Source organism: Arvicola amphibius, chromosome 6, assembly GCF_903992535.2.
Source record: "Arvicola amphibius chromosome 6, mArvAmp1.2, whole genome shotgun sequence".
Taxonomy (NCBI): domain Eukaryota; kingdom Metazoa; phylum Chordata; class Mammalia; order Rodentia; family Cricetidae; genus Arvicola; species Arvicola amphibius.
In genome coordinates this window covers 128,867,893-128,889,286 of record NC_052052.2, presented here as the reverse complement: position 1 = coordinate 128,889,286, position 21,394 = coordinate 128,867,893, and the positions used below count along the sequence as shown (strand labels likewise).

The window sequence follows — 21,394 nt, the reverse complement described above, 5'->3', positions numbered from 1 at the left end:
ACTCTTGCATCAAAACACGGGGGAATAATCCTTTCCATAGATTGTTGGATCAGTTTGGTAATGTTTAATTAAGAAAGCATCATCTTTCTATTCACGAGAGATATTAGTATAGAGTTCATTTGTAATCAGTTTGATTTTAGAATATGCTAGACTCTTAACTCCTGACTTTTTTGTTTACTATAATAGTTTCTGTAACATTAATCTTATTTTTTTAATGAGTTTAGTAGGATCTGTGGTGAAGCCATCTGAACCTGGGTTGTGTTGTCTTGTCCTGTTGTCAAGATATAAACTAGGAGTTTAATTTTGTGATAAGTAGAAGTGCATTTGGATTTTCTGTTTCTTCTTAGGTCCATTTTTATCATTTAAAGAACTCTCCAGTTTCATCTAAGTTGTAAATACTGGCATAAAACAGTGTATAGTATACTCTCAAGGTGACATTAGTGTTGGTAGTAGGTTCTGTCCCTTCTTTCATGCCAGAAATTGATCACGTTTATCTCCTTATTTTCTTCTCAGATTAGTTAGAACTTAAGTAATTTTAGTTTCTCAGAGATGTGTCTTTTACTTTTATTGATTTTTTTTTCTTATTGTTTCCTCCTCATACTTTTTTATTTCCTCTCTGTTTTACTTAAGGTTTGATTTCTTCCTCTTGGTTGGTTTTGTGAAATGAAAGCTAAGAATATTGATTTTATATCTATCAAACACAGTCATTAAGCCTTAAAATTCCCAGTACTACTCTCGCTGTAAATCGTATATTCAGACAGTCTATGTTTTCATTTCAGTTGTTTAAAGATCTTTATTTCCTCTTCCCAGTGCTTGGAAAGAGGAAGAGGACTGGAGGAATGGGAGACCAGCTTTGGCTAATTGGCTATCTTTGAGGCCAGTCTAATTTACATGAAAGTCTTCCTGAGAAATCAAATTGTGGAGGGCTTATATGTATTTTTTCATTCAAGACAAAATGACTCTTGAAATGTCTTGTCCTGTGTTGTCTTTGGTGCCACCAAACTGGATTGTGTGTGCTAGAGATCAAACCCAGGGCATGTACTAGGTAAACACTTTACCAAGTGAGATATATAAACCCCAACCCAGTGCTAGCAAATGCTATGTAGTCACTCCAGGTTCCCGGTAGAGTCCCATAACCGAACTGATGAGTTAGATGTACATCAGGGTCCTTATTCTGTTCCCAAGTTATTTCACAAACCTGCTTTGGCAGTAAACACACGACTGAAAAAATGGTGAGTCCAATTTTCCCTGTTATTGCAGCTCATTGAATATCTTTATTTCAGCACTTCAGAATTACTTCCTAAAACTACTAAGAAAGCATAAATATTACAGGGTTTTGAGACTCAAGAGAATACTAGTCAGTGATTGCATACATGTTACTCACTACTTCAATAAATTTGTGAAAATGAAATTTTTAAAAAAATAGAATTTTGAAATTTCAGTGAATCAAAGACAGTGTTTCCCCAGAATTAACATTTAAATATTTGTAATAATATTCTGTTTTACACCCTCATCATTTCCTCTTACTTAAATCACAAGATACAAAATTAGAATTTGCTTTGCTTCAAACTTCTTTGATTTTTACACACTGAGAATTATTTGCTAGGCAAATTAACAATGTAAATGAGATTTTAGTTGGATTACCTAAGGGATCAAATTATTTTCAAGACTATAAGTGGCAACATTTACATATTTTAAATTAATGTATAGATGAGCCTTGTCTGATATTGAGGTGCAGACTCTACTTTTATGATATACTCTTACATACTTTTAAACAATTGAACAGTTTCTACTTCTAAATATTGGCATGTCATCAATTTGTAGTGCTCTGTCTCCTGTGTTACCAGACCAGATTTTGAATTGACTGTTGAGTTACATTCACATTTGAACATCCCAGTTTGTTGTGGTTCCTTTAAAGGTTGGTCACAACCCACCCCCACCCCCACCAGGGAAGCCAGAGTAAGCAGGTGTTAGCCAGTGCTGAGCACCACTGATAGAGAAGCAGGGGCAGGGGGTGGGGGGTGGGGGCGTTCAGAAAGGGACTTTCCTTTGGGAATACCCGACAGCTATTGCCAGATTCATTCTGATTCAAAAATTCGGACAATGACCAATTGTCTTCATTTCTTGCCGTGTTTCACAGGCAGTTTCTAAGATATTTTTAATCCTGGGGGACATGGACTCTCATCTGTTATCTTTTGCCTCTATTTTCATCTGTGGATTTCTTTTTATCATGACTAGTTAGAAGACAAGTGTAAAAGTAGCTAATTGAAACTTATTTACACACTTCTTTCTGTTCACAGACTTAATCTAGCAAGTTCTTTTTTTCTGAGTCTTACTAAGGAAATACATGGTTCTATGATTTTTAAAATGTGATTTTGATTGTCCTTAAAGAAGAAAGAAGTAGGTTTATGTCACAGTAGACCATTTCTTTTTTTCTGTAAAAAACTGTCCCTCATATTTATCATCACATAAAAAAAATCCTTGAATTACTTTACAAGTTATAACCCATGCAAATTAATGACTCTATGAGCAAAGTAGAAATGAGAAGAGGACACTTTTTATAGTGAATGGGTTGTGTTTCCTTCACATATACATCAAGTGCTATGCAAATGAATTGGAAAGCTTCTGTTTCCATGAATGTCTTTCTTAGGAGCTGTGCAGTTTGACCAAGCCTTCTTCTCTCTTATGCTACCAAATTCTTGTGTTCATCTATGAAGAACCATGTATGACAGGAAAGTAGGTATAGGATGATATGGAATATGTTCCCTAATGTGTATAGGTTCATTCATAATTTTGGAGTACTATAGTGCTATTTCATTTGTATTTTAATAATAAAGCTTCCCTGAAGATCAGAGTCACACTGGTCAGCCTTACAGACCAGGCAGTTGTAATTCACACCTTTAATCCTGGTAGCCACACTAGTTTGCCATAGAAACAGGGTGGTGCATGTCCTTAATCCCAGTGGTGTACACCTTTAATCTCAGCACTAGAGAGGAATATAAGACAGGGAGACAGCTCTCTGTCAGTCTCATTCTGAGATTCCTGGAGGCAGGATAACCATTTTGAACTGAGGTATAGATAAGAGCCAATGGCTGGCTATATGTTTTTCAGATCTTCAGGCAGGTTGAACCCCAATTTCTGTTCTGTGTTCTTATTTTCCATGCTATGGAACTGTTAGGAACTGCTGTATCAATCTGTTACCATTACACTGTTAAAGTTTTGGATAACTTTGTAGCCAACTGAAATGAAACTCTAAGGCTGTGGAGAAAAATGGCACCACCTCCAGCATTAATTTGCTCTATATTCCACTCTTCAATTAAAGTCTCCGGTGACTGGAGGGATGGCTCAGCAGTTAGGAGCAATAACGTGCTCTTGCAGAGGACTTTGGTTCAATTCCCAGAACCCATATGGTACCTCATGAATGTTTGTAACTTCAGTTTCAGGGTGATATGATGCCTGTTGTGACCTCTGTGAGCACCATGCTTATGATGTACAGATGTACAAGAAGAGAAAAACACTCGTACACATAAAACAAATAAAATATCTTCTAAAAAATATTTGCAGTGCTTTGTTCTTTATACCAAAAGGACAGTGAAAATGACTGTTTGTTGATGTAAATTCTCAGCCTTAAGGAAATAAATACAAAGGCTATGGGCAGAGAAATTGAGACAGACTTTGACATGTCTTCAAGTAAGAAATGATTTTACATCTCTAAAAAGGTGTCCTGTGCAGGAAGACTGAAGATGGAGAAAGAGCTGTGAGAGACCGCACCGTACTGAATCACTGCTTTTTTTCCCCTTAAATTATAGACTGAAAAACATACTCAAGTAAAATAGAACAAATAACACATATGGAAAATGAGACAGAAAAAGCTAAATATCAAACTGGTAGTTTGAACTTTCAGAAGAAATGAGTCGCTAAGAGAAAGTGTTGTAGACGACGTTTCCTAGAGAAATTACTAAAGAAATAATACAAGACAATATCCCAGAGAAATTATTAAAAAATCTAATAAAAGCCATATTAGCATGAAATTTTAAATGATAGAGAAAAACCTGACACCCAAAAAAGAGAGTGATACAGCACATGCAATGGAGTGTGTGTGGCTGGAGTGTGCATCAGTCACAGAGTATAGACCTGGCTGACACAGGCCCTAGGTTTGATATCAAGCACTGTGAAAGTGTGAGTATGCACAGGAGTGAATTCCATGCCTTCAGCATCTATCAGCCGTTTTCAAAAGGAACAATGCAAAATTCTGGTGGATAATCGTTTCAATTTGGAATATTAGGTAACTGTACTGCCGATCAGTCGCGTGCTCAGACATCCTGAGACCTAATAACTGTCACCTGATACTGAGAAACACACCAGCAGAGTGAAGGAAGTTATCGAGAATTAGCAAAACCTACGACCTAGGAAAGCAAGACTGAGGAAAAGGAGAGCAAGGAGCAGCAGTGAGGGGTAACAGCCAGCTCATTGCTAGAGTAGTCCACACTCGAAGAAAGCAGTGGCCTTTCCAGAAACTAGGGACATGCATGCTGAGTGACCTCATACATCAAGTGTTTAGAAAGTGGTTTGATTTTTGTCATTTCCACTTCATCCCTGCCACCTGTGCCAGGCTTTGAACTCAGGGCACTGTACATGTCTAGCAAGCTGTGCCACGGGGCAACAGTTCATCCTGCTGCTGACTTTTGGTAGGTCTGATGAAGCCTTGAGAAGATACCAGTTTAGGAAAATAAAATGCTAAGCAAACTTTCCAAAGACTCAGTTACTACTCTTAGGAAAACAGAAATGTTGTTGAGAAACAGCCTGGTCTTCCAGTTGTCTCTGCAGTTTTTTTATGGAAGTACTCTGAATACAGTGTTAAGAACGTAGGGTTAGATAGAGTATAATTCCAGCTAGTTCATTTACCGTAATGTAAAAGTCCCTTAAGTACTGCCTTTAAAAAACCAACAAATCCAGAAACAGCAGAGTAAGCATCTATCTTAAGAGACTGAGGAGAAAACAAAACAAAACCATGTCTAAAAGCATTAAAAATGGATGCCTCTGAGGATGACCAGGGACCACTGTATTTCATTGCATCTCTTAGTATTTAGAGCTTTTCAAAACTGTTTTCAAGTGCTCTGTCTTAAAAAAATAAACTGTATTTTTTAAATACCATTTAAAATGTCAAGGAAATAAAATAATTCTGGCTCACAGTCAACTGTTTTTTACATTTTTGTCTGTTTTTCTTCTCCAGGGTTCCTGGAATAACGATTGCTACGGATATTATCTGTGGTTTTCCTGGAGAAACCGATCAGGATTTTCAAGAAACACTGAAACTTGTTGAAGAGTACAAATTTCCAAGTCTTTTCATCAACCAGTTCTATCCAAGACCCGGAACTCCTGCTGCAAAAGCCGAACAAGTTCCAGCACACGTGGTGAGAACCATTCATAGGAGCCATTACTTTGTGCCAGCAGCTGCTCAGACAAACCTGTTTTGCCTACCCAGTGCCACTGGCTCGTGCTATCCTTTATGTTGCAAAACATGAGAACAGTTCAAGCTGGGCATGGAAAAGTTAAATGACCTCATGCAAGGAGAGGCAGACAATATCACATTTTCTCTTGAGGAGGAAGGTTCAGTTTTTAAAAACTTTTAAAACCACTTTCTTGTATATACTTGTGTATACAATTAAATCTTTGGGTGGCTTGAAATCAGGCAACATTTACATACATGGGAGTGTGGACTGGGATGTGGCTCCATGGCTACCTAGCATATGTGAGGCCTCCTTTCCATCTTTACCACTTCAAAGTAAACATAAATGAAACAAAAGATTAATATTTGAGCAAATAAGCTTTCTATCTTCCTACTGCATAAAAGTCCATTTTAATTATTTATTTGTTGGAAACTTTGTGGTTTTCCACTCCATCCTGTACATCTATCATCTGTCTGTTCTTCCATCCATCTTTCTAACATCCATTTATCCATCTACCCATTTTCTTTCTTTTTATTCATCTGCCATCTAGCTACCCATCAACCTGCCCATCAACTTATCCATCCAAACAAATATGCATTGTTTTCTCAGTGCAGATATATAGTCTGATTAATTTTATTTCTGATTGACAAAAGCGCCCTACTTTAATCCCACAGATAATTAACTTTGCACAGACATGAAAATAAACTAATTCATTACCTTTTCTAAGTTATTACTGAGGTCTGATTTGTGGATCTGGGAGTCTGGGAGTTGCCAGTGCATGTGCAGGTATAGGACAGTTTCATCGGCAACCCAGGGGCCTCTCCCTCTTCTCTGATCATCTGCTCTCTTCAGCCCCAGCTTCTATTTGATCTAGCAGCTCTTCCTCTGTTTCCTGTCATAATTCAATCCATTTTTTCTAAATTCATCAAAAATCTTTTTGAGCTAAAGCATGTATACTGACCTTTTTTCTGTGTGTAAATATTATGTATCATTAATAATGGTCTGTGTGTGTTTTCATATAGTGACTGTTGGATATGCAATCAATCTGATTAAGTACATCCTCTGTATATGAAAGTCCCTAACATGGTCATACAGAGATTACCACTGTCCTCTCCCTTCCCAGAAGAAACTCATTCCCCTCATTGAACAGACTTTATCAGTGTATGAATTTGGGTTCTGTCCATTTCTTTTTCATTGTTAGTGAATCCAGTATTTTGCAAAGTGCCACCTGTTTTCTTTGCTGTATAATGTTTTTGCATAAGTTATTCATCCTACTATTAGAGGCAAGTGGGCTTTTTCAGCTTCTTAACGTAAGAACAACAGCTGTATAGTCATCACCACTCTTGTTTTTATCTTTTGTTCTATTCATGTGTAAGGTTTACTGCTGTGGCTACTAAAAAGTATAACTGTATTTTCATGGGATGTGCAGTTGACCGGCTAGGCTAGGTACTGGCAAATTGCCTCCCTAAGTAGCTGAATAAATGCACAACCCCTGTTGCCATGTATTTAAAAAGAAAAGCTATCTGATCATCCTCCTGCTAGCTCAGAGCTCTGTGCTCATGATGTTTGTGTATTACCTATGTAACGTAATCTAACTGGCCTTATATCTCCGTGGGAACAAGTAATATTCAACCAACTGCTTATTGACTCTCGAGTGGTACCTCTGTCACTCTGTGGTTTTAACTTGCAGTTCAATAAAGCTATCTGGTAGTGAGCATCTTCCCATCTCCTCCCCTCTTTCTCATATATTTCTTTGGGCAGGGTATCTGCCAAGATCTTTTGCCCATTTGGAACATACTCTTTGCCTTTTTATTGGAAAGTTTTTAGAATTCTTTGTGATTTGGGGTAATGATCCTTCAGGTACATGTGCCTTACAGACTTTCCCTCTGTGTCTTGCCTTGAGTCACATTCACCTTTCTACCATGTCAGCATTAAGTCCTTTTCATGTGTTTCTGCCCTGGCTGGTACAACAAACACCAGAGTGACTGCACATTTTTGAAGGCTGGAGGCGCAGAGAAGGACCCATGCCAACTCTGACATGTGTAGGACTCTTTCTTGGCCTCAGGAAGTCCTAGCTTTTAGAGTTTGCTGGCTAGCTAAGGTGTTTTTTGTTTGCCATTGTGTAGCCTTAGTCTCTGCCTTCATTGTCACCAGATATCCTTGTGTGTGCCATGAAGATCTCCATCTCCTCCTACCCCTCAGTGCAAATATATATTTATATATAAACTGTGTTTATCTATAACATGATTTCTAACATTTTGAAGTGATTAGGACTTCAAAAGAAATGTTTTTTGGGAAACAACCTGACACCTCTTATATCTTAGTAATTATGCTCTATATAAAAACCATTGCATGAAATTTTAGCTTTATAGAATTCAGAATTATAAATCCAGAGAATTGGACATTAATGATGAAACTTTAGAGATTTACTGTCTCAGAGTAGACAGTAATGGTAACATTGTGTCTTCTTCCACCTCCAACACTTACCAGAAATTAATAATTGTTTACCCTGCTTGTCTCAGGTATTTTATGAAAAAACTTATTGTAGCATTCACTAAAATACAAGGCTGTGGTAAATGAGCAGTAAACATTTTCTCTGATTTATTCCCCATTCCCTTGCCAAGACAAATCGATAATGAACGTGAGTCTAACATGGTGAAGGGCTAGCACACACCAGCTCTCCAGTGACAGCTTTCTCTTCTTTAACACTGACTTGAGGAGAAAGAGCCATTCGTACATGCATTTCATGTCTTCTACACACTCCCCATGTGTTCTTCCCTCATAGGGGATAGAAAACGAACTTCAGTATACATGCTCCTTTCTTCCTAAGTATTTTTATATTCACAATAACATTAGTATAAGCAAATCTTGGTGCTTAGATGCATTGTGTTAATGCCCTGATAAATGAATTAAATTCTGTATGTTTCTTAGTCATGCAAATCACAGATGGTAACAGCACTGGCCTGTCAAGTTTTCATTTTCGAAAGGCAAAGGCTAAGTTCTTTGCCTGTTCTTTACTATGGCTATTAAAAAGAAACAGAAAGCCAGGCGGTGGTGGCGCACGCCTTTTATCCTAGCACTGGGGAGGCAGAGGCAGGTGGATCACTGTGAGTTTGAGGCCAGTCTGGTCTACAAGAGCTAGTTCCAGGACAGGCTCCAAAACTACAGAGAAACCCTGTCTCGAAAATAAATAAATAAATAAATAAATAAATAAATAAATAAAATAGTTTAGAGTTTATAATGAAAATTAGATGATATATTTTCCTGAAAAGTTAAACTAAAATTTACTTATTAGCTATTGCAATGATATTTATACAAGATGATTTAATAGTGAAGTTATCCAAGCCAAATGAGAATGACCTTGGAGTAGTGATTGAAAGGTCGAAGTTACAGGTTTATATTCTCTACTCCGTTGTGCCTTTATTTCTTGGTCTTTGTTCATTTTAATTCTAGCAGTATATTTAATTGTGACTGAGCTTCTCAGCCTGCCTGGAAAAGGTCACTTAGGTTTTTGTTTTTTTTTTTTAAAAAAAAAACAAAACAAGAAACCCTTTTGATCCTTAGAGGTATCACTTCTAGACTTCCTTTCTAGAAAATTTTAATAAAAAAATAAGGAAATAGTGTCATGGTCTTTATTTGAACAGTGTGTCACTTGAAGGGCTACACCTTAACTAACGAGAATGATTTGGGGATATGCATACTAGATTACAGTGTTTTTATGACGTTAAACCCCTGCTTACTACTTGCCTTGCATATTGGAGCTAGAAAGTAAAGGTGATGTCTCCGAATATATTAATAAAAAAGAATCATGGTTCACCTACCAGAAGTTTCTAGAATTTTTACCCCACCCCAGAATTAAATCTAGAAACCAACAAATGCTAGGCAAGGGTTTGAAGGCTGGGCTATATCTGCCCACCCTTCCCTCCCTCGCTTCCCTTCTATCTTCCAACTTTGAGACAGGGTCTTGCTGAACTGTCTAGGCTAGCCTACTATCTGTTTATGCAGCTGATGTTTCTTTAAGAAGTGAGAAGTAGAATGTAATGATCCCTGAGGCCTCTTGTCATGCTTAATGACACTTGATTTGCTGTTGTATGTTTTTAGGGTCACCGTTTCACCAGTGAGTGTGAAGGTTTGGGAGCTTGCTTTTCCTGGTCAATTTGCTTGAATGCTAACTCTGTTTCACCTTCTGGTTTTTGTTTGTTTGTTTTTTAATGAATTTCATGACAGTTTGTATAAGCAATTGATCAACCCTTTTCTTGAATCTAAGCTGTGATTACTGAAAGTTGTTTTTGAGGGTTCAAGTGACAATACTGACTGAGTGGAGGGGAGCATAATGGGCCCCAAAGATGTCCACATCTTAAATTTAAAACATGAAACATGTTAGCTTACACAGAAAAGGGGGCTTTAAAAATATAATCAGGTTCTTTTACTACATAATAATTATACATATTTTTGTTATACAAGGTGACATTTTAACACACATATACAGTGTATTTATTTAATCAGAGTCATTAGCATAGCCATCATCAGTTCAAACGTTTGTTATTTCTTTATGGTGGACATTCAGAATCTTCTGTGTTAACTGTTTTGAATCACACAATGTAATGTAACAACCATAATTACCTTATTATGCTATAGAAGATTCGAAGTTGTTGCTTCTTTTGTATCCCAGTATCCACTAACCAGCCCTTCTCTATTCTGCTCCTTCTACAACTTATTTATTTATTTATTTGTCTACTTATTTGTTCCCTATGTCTGTGTGACCATTTATATCATCTGTCACATGTTCTGTTTGTCTTTCTGTGTCTTGTATCTCACAGTGCCACTCATACAGATGTACGTGGTAGGGTTCCTTTCTTTATACGACATGTCAAGACATGTGGATCTTGTCTTTGTTTCTAGGCTTTGAGAAATGTGAAGGCAGTCTTCCTATCCCCACTGACTTAGTACCTGGGAAATGGCAGGAACTCAACACAGGTAGAGTTCATAAATATTGTTAATTGAGTGCTGAAGTCTGAATTGCTGTCCACCATCACAAGAGGTCAGGGCCTGTGAGGAAGGAAGACTGTTTCCCAGCTACAGGGAGCATAGGTATTTATTTAGTGAGATTAAACTTCTTCTTTTGGGGGCTGGTAGTTGGGTTCTGAGTTTCTTGCTTGGGTGACAAGCAACATATAGGAATAGATTATTGTCAATAGTGAGTTAGGAACTGTGGGTGAAGCGTATGTTAAGGTGACTTTCCAGACCACGTTAAACTTTCCCCTGACGTGGGACTAGCGTGGAGCTCCCAAATAGCAGTGCTTATCCGTTTTAGCACACTTTAGAGAGGAAATACAAAGGGGCAGAGTCATCAGAAAGTTCATTAGGAGGTCTTGCAAGAGTGGATATGGGAACAGTTTAGGAAGTTTAGTGGGTTTAGGGATGTCTATGCCTCTCTTTAGGGTTTGATAATTCTAAGTCCTAGATCCAGTCAGCAAGACTATTGTGTTCTATGGAGATACTTCTACAGAGGTCATCTTATTGACCTGTCATGCACTCTTGACACCACCACTACATCTCCCAGGGACTCCTGAACATTTCAAAACTCTTAGGATCACAACTTCCTTTCTGACTCCATCTGATACTTATGACTGCATCCTAGTGGTTCTGTATTGTGACCTGACCATCTCATAAGTGAAAAATGCTAACCTGTAAGTTCTATCCTGTCTTCTCCCTCACACCCCAGACTTGATTTTCCCTGTTCAGCTGTCTCTATTCTACAGTTACAAGATGGATTTTTTTCATCATTGCCTCTTTTTTCTTTGTGTTTATATTGTTCTAAACTCCAAGTCTGTGTTTTGTAACCTGTAGAAACATCAATCTGGAACACATTTGAAAAAGGTTAATTTATTTACTTTTAAAAACACCTTATTAAATTGAGCACTTATTTTTATTCTTCTCTCAACCCTTATTCAAAACCTAAGGGGAAGAGGTAATAATGTTGAACTTTGAAGGTTATAAAAATAACAAAATCTGTTGCCAAGCCTCAGGTGTGGAAAGGAAGGATTGCCAGTAATTCTCACCAGGCAGCTCTGTCAAGCGCTTGATTGTCCACCATGTTGAATTTGAGTATTAGTCTAGGCTAAAGTAGAGTGTGTAAGATTTTCATGAGGAAAAGGGCTTTTTAAAAGATGTTGGTGGTCTCCAAGATTACAGAGCCAGTGTGTGCATATGGGATCGTACAGCACACCATTTCCCCATAGGCAGCACAGGCCCAACAGAGAGGAATTACCTGGGAGATGGATGTATTGAAGACTAAGATCCTGGGGCTGGAGAGAGGGCTCCACAATTAGGAGCACTGGCTGCTCTTGCAGAGGACCTGGCTTCCATTCCCAGCACACACATGGAAGCTTCAGTTTCAGGGGATGTGACACCCTCTTCTGGTCAGTAGACACACGTGAGGTACACAGACATGCATGCAGGCAAAACACTCATATGTACAAAACAGTGTTTAAAAGCATAGGTTCCTCATTCCTGTCAGTCAGACCATGCTTTGCAAATGCCAACATTTCCCTGAGCCTGTTCATTGTGACCACCTCAGTTTTCTGTCTGTGATCCTAGACCTCTTGCCTACCTTCCCACCCTTTGGTCAGGTCCTGATCTGAGACGATAAGCTCTATGGCCTTGTCCATCAGCTGTGCCGGTGATGGGATACTCACTGCATTGGAGACTAGGTCCTGCACAAGCCCCGATTCTGTGATAGTCTGTGTCATGATGCTAAAGGGCAGCAGACTTGTAAAAGCAGAACTTTGTTTACAGATCTCCAAAGACCCCCTGTTAATCATACCCAGATTTAAAAAAAAAATGAAAATAAAAAATCAAAACAGGGATGTCTCTGCTTGAGCATCTTTAGTCTTAGAACCACCAATCTAAACCTGGGATAATGAAGAGTGAGTATGATTTTACCTCACTGAGAGTAGCGTTCCTTTATGATTTATGATGATCTTACAGAAACCATGTGACACAAAGAAAACCTACATAATGTGTTCAATTTGTTCCTGCAAACTTTTTGATTTTGGCATTAACTTTTCTCCTGCTTTTAGGAATTTTTAATTACTATGACTATAAGAAAAAATATGATTATAGGTGGTTTTTCTATGTTAGATGTTGCGTGCTAGAGGGTGTTAAGATGGAGAATGTCTGACTGGATTTATATGGAAAATATAAATCCTGGACTTTGAAAAGTCATTTTTATTCTATTTCTGTCTAGGTTTTTTTTTCTTTTCATGGGGGATTATATGCCTTCTTTTATACAAGTTCCAAAAAAAATGCAAGGATCTACATAATTCTTCTGTGTCTTTTATATGAACCTGATTTATTAAAATTATAATATTCAATTTTAACTCATTTTTATTACCTTAATAATGGTTTTATAAGAGATGAGACTCTTTGGACTAACTTCTAAGGAAAAAGGACCTTATGGTGCTGTCTTCTGGTTTTGGTCTTATATTTCTTTGTCTATGATAAGAATGGTTCAATAATAATTCCATATTTCTTCTCTTTCAGGGGAATTAGAATTGTAGTTTCAAGAATTAGAACCGATGTTAACTGTGCATTCAGGGTAGCAGAAATGATTTGGTAATGTGGCACGAAGCTCATGTCTAACTCTGGCTCCTAAGAATTTTCTTTGTTTCATAATTAAGGACAAGAGAACCAAACCCAAGTGAATAAGCATTCAAATGGAACCAAACCCAAGTGAATACGCATTCAAATGGATAAAAGTGTATTTTGCTGATTATGTTCGATGTGTGAGTCTTGTCGTTTTGTACATGTGTCCTGACTCCTTAGTTTTGCTACTCACAGCAAAGTACCCTCAAGCAGTGCATTGTAAAACAGGGTTTAGGAGGGGTTCTGGAAAAGCTTCCATTTTGTGAGGTCAGTGTGTGACAGAACAGCCGTAGGCTCTGCTTTCTGTGTGTCCTGCCTGGTGTCATCTTTGCAGGAATCTAGCATTTCTACTTGGCAACCCAGTTAGCTGGACTGAGTGTCACTAAATTGGTTTGCCTCACAGTGAAGTAGAAATCCTGAGACTGCAGCTGTATTCTGTCTGCTCTCTTGATCTTTGCTGTTATAAAAAGCAAGGGAAATATTCATTCCAGAAATTCATAATTTTAGAAAGCAAAGTGCTGACATTTAAAGTATGTCCTCTTAGGGCAATTGCTGTGCGGTTTCAAAAGTGCTTTTAACTTCTTTTTCTAAAACCTCATAGCTTTAGTTTATTCGGTGTGCATGGGTGTGTATGTGTATGGTCACATGTGTGCCACGGCACACAGGTGAGGGTCCACGGAAAACTTGCCAGAGGTGTTCCCTCCATCCACCACATGGGTTCGGGGACAGCACTCAGGTTGTTTGGCTTGAAGACAGACACGGTTGCCCGCCGAGCCGTCTCACTGGTCTTGTTTTTAACTCCCTAAAAATGTTTTTAGACCTGAAGAAAAGACTTAGGTATGGTAAAGGGACCCCAGCTGCACCTCCCCAAGCTGAACCAGTGTTTGTATTTCAACATTTTACTCTGTTCTCACATGCTCTCTCTTGCATGTGTTTGTGCCCCTGCCCCCATCTTTCTCCGGAATATTTCACCCCTTCCTTGTCCTTCCTTCCCTCCCAGTCACAAAGAGATAGTCTTACTCTTTCCATGAACAATCTGTGTAATGAACGCGCCATCCTTTAATAATTGTATACACTTACCTTGCTTGGGTGAAAGCTTTTAATCCCACGTATGTCACAGAAGAAAAAGCAGTGAGGCTCTGGAAATATCTCAAATGATTATGTCCCATTTCCCGCTTTCTGACTACTTAAACGGCTACAGTCATGTAGTCTAAGACATTTTTTACTTTAATTCCAATCCATTCCAAACATTTGGATTATTCTTTAAGAGTTTTTAACACTGAGCCTATCTTTAAAATAAATAAAATAGCTCAGATTTAGAGTTTAGGGGCAGAGAAGAAACTAAAGTTAGAAAGGGCAGAATTTATCTCATGAAGTGCCTGGTGTTTACTTGGCGGTTAGCAATATGCGTGGACCCTTCATCCTCAAAACTGCAGATGAAAACCTACATGGGTTGAGAGAAGCTGGGTAGACGCATGAGAGATAAAAATCTCTGCTTGAAGGAGAATTCACAGGTCGTGTCTGAACTGTTTCTCCTGATGCACTGTGAGACTTGCTGCATGGAAATTGCTGTGGGCTGCATGCTGTTTGGAGGCAGAAATACTTCCCTTCCATCTTAAATTTCTTTCCTGCCCTAACTCTCAACCTCTGGTATCTGTGAAATCACAAAGTATACTCTCAAGTGGCTTTTTGCTTCTTTGAACTTGTTATTTTAGGGAAAACTAATATAAAGAAATGGGAGAACATTCCCATGTAAGTTCCAGCTGGTTCTGGAATCAAACAGAAAAATACACCCTTTCACTATTTTTTTTTCATTTGTAAAAACTTCTCCTTGTAGGTTATGAGCTTGGTTCTTTTGCAGAATAAAGTATATATAAAATAAAATTTTTAGCTTCATCCTAAGTTTCTCCACTTTTTCTCACACAGCATTTATACAATGCTGGATTCTCATTTTGTTCTATATTGGATATTTTTAAAGGAACTCATGAGTTCCTTGTGCATGTATGAACTATAAGCTTAGAAAGTATTCTTCAATGAACAAAAAAAGATCTGATTTTTTTATTTTTTATTATTTTACATTTCAACCATATTTTCCCCTCCCTTCTCTCCTCCCATGCCCTTCACCTCTTCTCCACTCCCTCCCATCTATTCTTCCTCCATTATTGTTCAGAAAGGGGCAAGCCTCCCATGGGTATTAGCAAAACATGGCATACCAAGTTTTGGTAAGACTATGCACCTCCCATTGTATTAGGACTGGACAAGACAGTGTAGTATGAGAAATAGGGTCCCAAGAGTCAGACAAAGGGTTAGGAACAGCCCTTGCTCTCATTGTTAGAAGTCCCACCAGTAGATCAAGCTACATAACTGTCACGTATATGTAGAGGGTCTAGGTTGTTCCCACGCAGGCTTCCTGGTGTTGGTTCAGACGCTATGAATTCCTATGAACCAGATTGGTTGTTTCTGTGGGTTTTCTTGTGCTGTTTTTGACCCCTCTGGCTCCAACAAGCTTTCCTCCCTCTCTTGAGCATGATTCCCTGAACTCAGCCTAATGTTTGGTTGTGGGTCTCCGCATCTGTTTCCATCAATTACTAGATGAAGGCTCTCAGCTGACATTGGTGGTAGTCACTAATCTATGAGTATAGCAGAATATCATTAAGTATCATTACGCTGACATTTTTTTTCTCCATTCAAGTTTGGTTCTATCATACGTCTCTGGTTTTATTCTTTTATAAAAACTACCAAACTGCAGAGGAAGGTTTATTGCATATATTATTAACCCATAAGGATAACTTAGAGTCAACAGTCCTATGACAGCTGGAAAGTGGTGAGCACTTGACCAGAGTTGACTGATCCAGAGAAACTCGGGTACCAGCTCATACACCACAGGGCCTTGTCCATGGGTTTCACATCCACAAATTCAGCCATCCATGGAAAGGCCATTTAGAGAAGGAAATATTTCTGTATCAAGCCAGCATTTGTCCTTGTCATCATTCCCAGGCAGTGGTGATACACACCTTTAATCCCAGCACTCGGGAGGCAAAAGCAGCAGGATCTCTGTGAGTTTGAGGCCAGTTTGATCTACAGAGTGAGTTCTTGGACAGCCAGGCTGTTTCACAGAGAAACCATGTCTCAAAAAAAACTAAAGAGAGAGAGAGAGAGACAGAGAGAGAGAGAGAGAGAGAGAGAGAGAGAGAGAGAGAGAGAGAGAGAGAGAGAGAGAGAGAGAGAGAGATGCATAATGACAATTGCTTAACCAGGACTTACACTACATTAAGTGTTGTATTTAAACTAGAGAAAATTCTTTTAAAAGTGTACCAAAGGGTATGTGTAGGCTAAATAGGCTCAGTGTGCTTGCTAAGGCATTTTTAATGAGGGCCTTGAACATCCACAGTTCTTTGTGTCCTTGGGGCTCTTAGAACCAACTCACCACCAATGCTGGAAAACAGTTCTATGCTGGAGATGATTTAAGTGGTCAGGGAATCATCTGGTTTTTCTGTAAGGGAAAATGAGGCAGGAAGAGAACATTGCTATCAGAAAAACTGTTTAAACCATGAAGGAGTTAGAGCCTTCTTCTCTTCTTCCTCATCCCTCCATCTCAGACTTCCAGGTTACACCCCTTCCCTTGTCCCAACTGAAAGCTTGTGGCTTGTACATTGAGGTGACAGTAATAACTATATGGAAGGACACTGGGTGTGGTTGAAGACAAGCAGAATCCAGTCATCAGTACCTGGACATGGAATACTGGTTTCGTCCCGCAAGTAGAATACTGTCAGTAGCTATGGCTTTGCCTTCTTGAGGAGAGTTTGAAGGGGTCTCTTTGGAAAGCTGGCCAGCCCAGCACTAAGGAATCTCACCTACAGAGTTCTAGAGTTAAGCCTCTGGTCGATCACTCCATAGGGAAGTTCACACCAAGCTCTGGCCTGGCTTTGAATTTTCAGTTATGGTACTTTTTTCTGTCCCTGTCCCTTACTTTAAAAGTTATGGTACTTTTGTTGTGTCCCTTACTTTAAAAGACTGTCATTCATGGACTGTGAGATATCTCAGGAAAGTTAAGAAAATGCCCTGTGTCCACAGACCAGAATCATTGGGATAAAGAAAGAACAAGCAAGATTCTGGGTGAACAACAACGACAACAACAAAGTCTAGGATCTGCCATCAGTATCGAACGCATGAAGCAAGATCAGGGTGCCATTCAACACAATGCTTCAGACGACAAAGGGAAATTCTAAGAAATTACAAATGTGACAAAAGAGGGAAAATATCATGTAGTTGAATAAAGTAGAACATATACTGAGAAAATAAATGACATTAGGTAGAAAATATTTTGAGAACATAAAGATAGAGGGCAGTCTGTGAGGACTGAACACTTAACTAACAATTCTAAAAAGACTGCAGAGAAAAATAATGAAATAATTCAAAAATACTTCCAGTGACTGACGGACATGCTTTTGCCAGTCAAAAAATGGCCACCAGAGGCCTGAATCATGAATCTGAGGCAGACCTAACTAAACCAAGATAAGGGACAAGAACAGTGCATGCTGCGAGGATCGGGGAGTCAGAGTGGTTCAGGCTTCTGGACAGCACCCAAAGAACACTCAGATGACCAGCGCTAAAGAAAAATGCTTTCCAGTCTAGGATTTTATGCAGTTTTCAGAAAGCTTTTAAAGGCAGTCTGGGCATCATCAAATAAGAGACTAAGTGAAGGATGAGGACACAGGATAAAGGAAGCATAAGGCTTAGCGCAGATAAGAGGTGAACAGACCTCCAGGATGCTAAAGGAGACAGCTGTGTGCCAGACCTTAAGAGCAGACAGATCAAATAAGAGCCAGCCAGAGAGCTTTGAAAGATCCTTCTTCCAGAAGATAAAAGGGGAGGGCTGGGGTTTAGCTCACTTGTAGTGTGCTTGCCCGGCATGTCCAGAGTCTTTGATACCATATCCAGCTCCAACTCCATTTTTTAAAAATTGGTATTTCACAAGACTAGCATTATATTGATATCTAAATCGTGAACAGTTACCACAAGAAAACCATGGGCCATTATATTGAATTAGCATTGGTGTGAAATTCTTCAATTAAATATTGTCAATCCAAATTCAAAACACTTTAGAACAATTGTACATCATGATCCAATGGGACTTAACTCTGGCATGCAAAGCTGGACTAATAGTTGTAACTTAATGATTGTGATTTATACAATAGTGAAAAAAAAGAACATGATCATCTCAGATCACAAAGAAAAAGCATTGAACAAATTCTAATTTTTTTCTTGATTAAAAAACACAAAACAACAACTGCAAAACTGCTGACAATTTAGGAGTTCAAAAAAGTAATCAATATAATAAAAGCTACTTATCAAAAATGTATCATAACAAAAAATGAAAGCCTTTTCCTCAATAGCTGGTTTGTGACAAAGATGGCTTCTTCTGTCATTGTCTGTGTTACTGAAAATGCTGATGAATGATCAGACAGTAAAAATGAATAAAGGCTTAAAATAAGACAGGAACCAAAAATATTTGTTAAGTTACCCTATGTGCTAAAAGCAGAAAACAAATTCACTGAAGTTGCAAAACCAACTTAAAAAAACCACTTGCAATTCCATATGAAAATACTGATGAAGTTGAAGAATATATCAAAGTAAGTCTCTTTTTGTAGTAGCACCAAAAATAGACAACAATAAACTTAGCCAGAGAAGTGAAAGATCTTGGTAGGAAAAATCTATTTTAAACATCAATAGAAGAAAATGAAGAAGTGCAAGAATTCAGTGTTCATGAGCCAAAAGAATATTATTAAAATGATCATATTCTCCAAAGATTCAAATCTATAAGACACAGATTCAGCAAAATGCTTGTTAAAATACAAATGATATATTCTTTACAAAAGTGGAAAAACTCATTTAACAATTTATGTAGAATCACGAAGACCCTGAATAGCCAAAGCAATTCTAAGAAAGATAAAGGCATCACATTCTGTTTTTAAATTTTACCATAAAGTTTTATTAATAACAAAACTATCATGTTGACATAAAAGCAGACTCATAGATGAATCAGACAGAGTTGAAAAATAATTCCAAGCATATGGCCGACTCTTTCTCAACCTGGCACTGGAGGACAAATGGGAAAAGGGCAATCTGTCTGTTAAGTAGCCGTGAGAAAACTAGACTCCCACATGCAAAAGAATCTAACTGAAACCGTGATCTCACCTAACCCCGAGTACCTGGAAAGACTGAGAAAGTAAGGCCACAGCTCCGGTGAGCACATCGATCAGGAGGCCTCTTCATAATGGCTTGGCAATTCCGTTTTTAACAGCCCACCAAAACTTGGGCTTCAATATTGAACAATATGCTCTACACAGCAAGAGTCAATGAAATAAAAAGATAGCTATACTAGGCAACATGTAAATCTTATATCTGAGAAGGAGTTGATATCCAAAGTTTGAACAGAATTCATATACATGTAAGTGGTAATATGTAGTGATTTTGAACAACAACCAAGGAAAAAATCTGAAGATAATCAACAAAAGTTTTAGGAGTGTCAGGGAAAATAGTCACTGAAAGCAAATAATATATACAAAATCGCCCGTGCTGAGGCAGCCTCCTCGACCTGAGGTCTGGGTTAGACACTGTGTGGTTTACTCATAGTTTGAATATGCTCTCTACAGATCCCTGCCCTGGGGTTGGTACTTAGTATGGTGGTGCTGATGTGGTAGAGACATTAAAAGGTGAACAAAACAGGCTGTGTTCCATAGCAAAGTGCATGCTTGAGGCCCTTGACTTAATCTCTGCAGTAGAGGAAGAGGTTTGACCTGGTGGGAGCTCCCAGCATGGCCCCTTCCACACTTGTCTTTCTCTGTGCAAACTCTCCTGCCAGTGTGGTGCAGCCTCGGTGCCATGCCCTTGACTCCCTGAAGCTGTGGTTAAAACTTGCAGATCATTTTGTACTTTCCCTGCCCCTATCCCTACCACACACACATGTCTGAGCCCTTCCCCGTGGTAGCCTCAGAATTTACATACAGTGGACCTCTGTGTAGGAGCTCTGCTCTACAACATAAAAAACCGTCGTCTGGTTTCTGAATTGACAGGAAAACAAGAGGAGAGGGCTGAGCTGTCTATTAAATTGTCCTCTGGTTATCAAATAAAGGCTCCTTTGTCACAAAGGCCAAAGATAAAAGAAAATGTGTACGTTTAACATACAGAAAAAACCTCTATTTTTTGACATAGTACTTGAAGAGAAGCTAGGTCAGAGAGCCCAGCCACCCCTGAACTGAATTTAGACTCCGTATTATTGGAGTGATAGGTGTGAGGGAGAGATCAGTGGTGGCTGTGTTGCTGCTCGAAATGAGTTTTTACAGTAGGTGCTAAATTAGATGTAGAAAGTAGTGGAGTTATCAAGCCTCCATGGTCATGTCTGACCTTCCAGGTCATAGCCGTGGGATCATAATAAAAATGAGTCTCGGGCTTATCAAGAGAGGCAGCAATAACTGGCACCGAACAGTTTTCAAGCTTTTCCATAAATGGGATGACACCAGGGCTTATTTGGGGTCAGGGAGGAGGCACGCTGCTTTTGATCAGTTTTTAGAACTATACAGCAGCTTACCTGGGGGTCAGAGAAATTTAGTTTTCTCCATTCTTTTTTCACCCCCTCCCCCACTCCTCTTGGACACTGTGCAGATTGGCCTCTGCAAGCTGGTGCAAGGCTGTGGGTGTCAATAGGGCTTGGGAAGGTCCAGATTGCATGTCTACAGGATGGGCTCCCGGCCTCAGCTTTGCTGAGTGTTGGATTCAGTACAGGGACAGGATCTCAGGAAATGGGAAAATATGTCTGATGGCTGTTGACAATTTTTATTTATTTATTTGTTTATTTTTTTGTTTTTCGAGACAGGGTTTCTCTGTGGCTTTGGAGTCTGTCCTGGAACTAGCTCTTGTAGACCAGGCTGGTCTCGAACTCACAGAGATGCGCCTGCCTCTGCCTCCCGAGTGCTGGGATTAAAGGCGTGCGCCACCATCGCCCGGCTGTTGGCAATTTTTTAAAAAAGTTCACAGAACGCCAAGGTGCTGATGAGCAAAACTCGTCCGCGCTAGTTTTATCCACTTCCAAAATGTTACTCTCACGCTTATGTCCCTTCCTTGACTTTTTCTTTTCTCTTTGGCTCAGCTGTAAATTATTTCATGGCCATCAAACACTGTTGTTAAGCAAGTGGAAAACAGGTAAATAAATCCAGTTGTCCCTGCCTTCTTTAACCCTAAAAAAAAAACTTATTAAAAGTTTATAGAAACAAAGATAGTAGCAGTGTAGTACACAG

At 38.9% G+C, this 21,394-nt stretch overlaps 1 protein-coding gene across 1 annotated transcript in view; it reads left to right on the top strand.

Moving 5' to 3' along the window:
- Window positions 1–21,394, top strand: part of Cdkal1 (CDK5 regulatory subunit associated protein 1 like 1) — a 511,294-nt gene that overhangs the window by 365,972 nt on the left and 123,928 nt on the right. Inside the window, 1 exon segment of the mRNA XM_038335499.1 lies at window positions 5,234–5,414. Coding sequence (XP_038191427.1) covers window positions 5,234–5,414 — 181 coding nt within the window.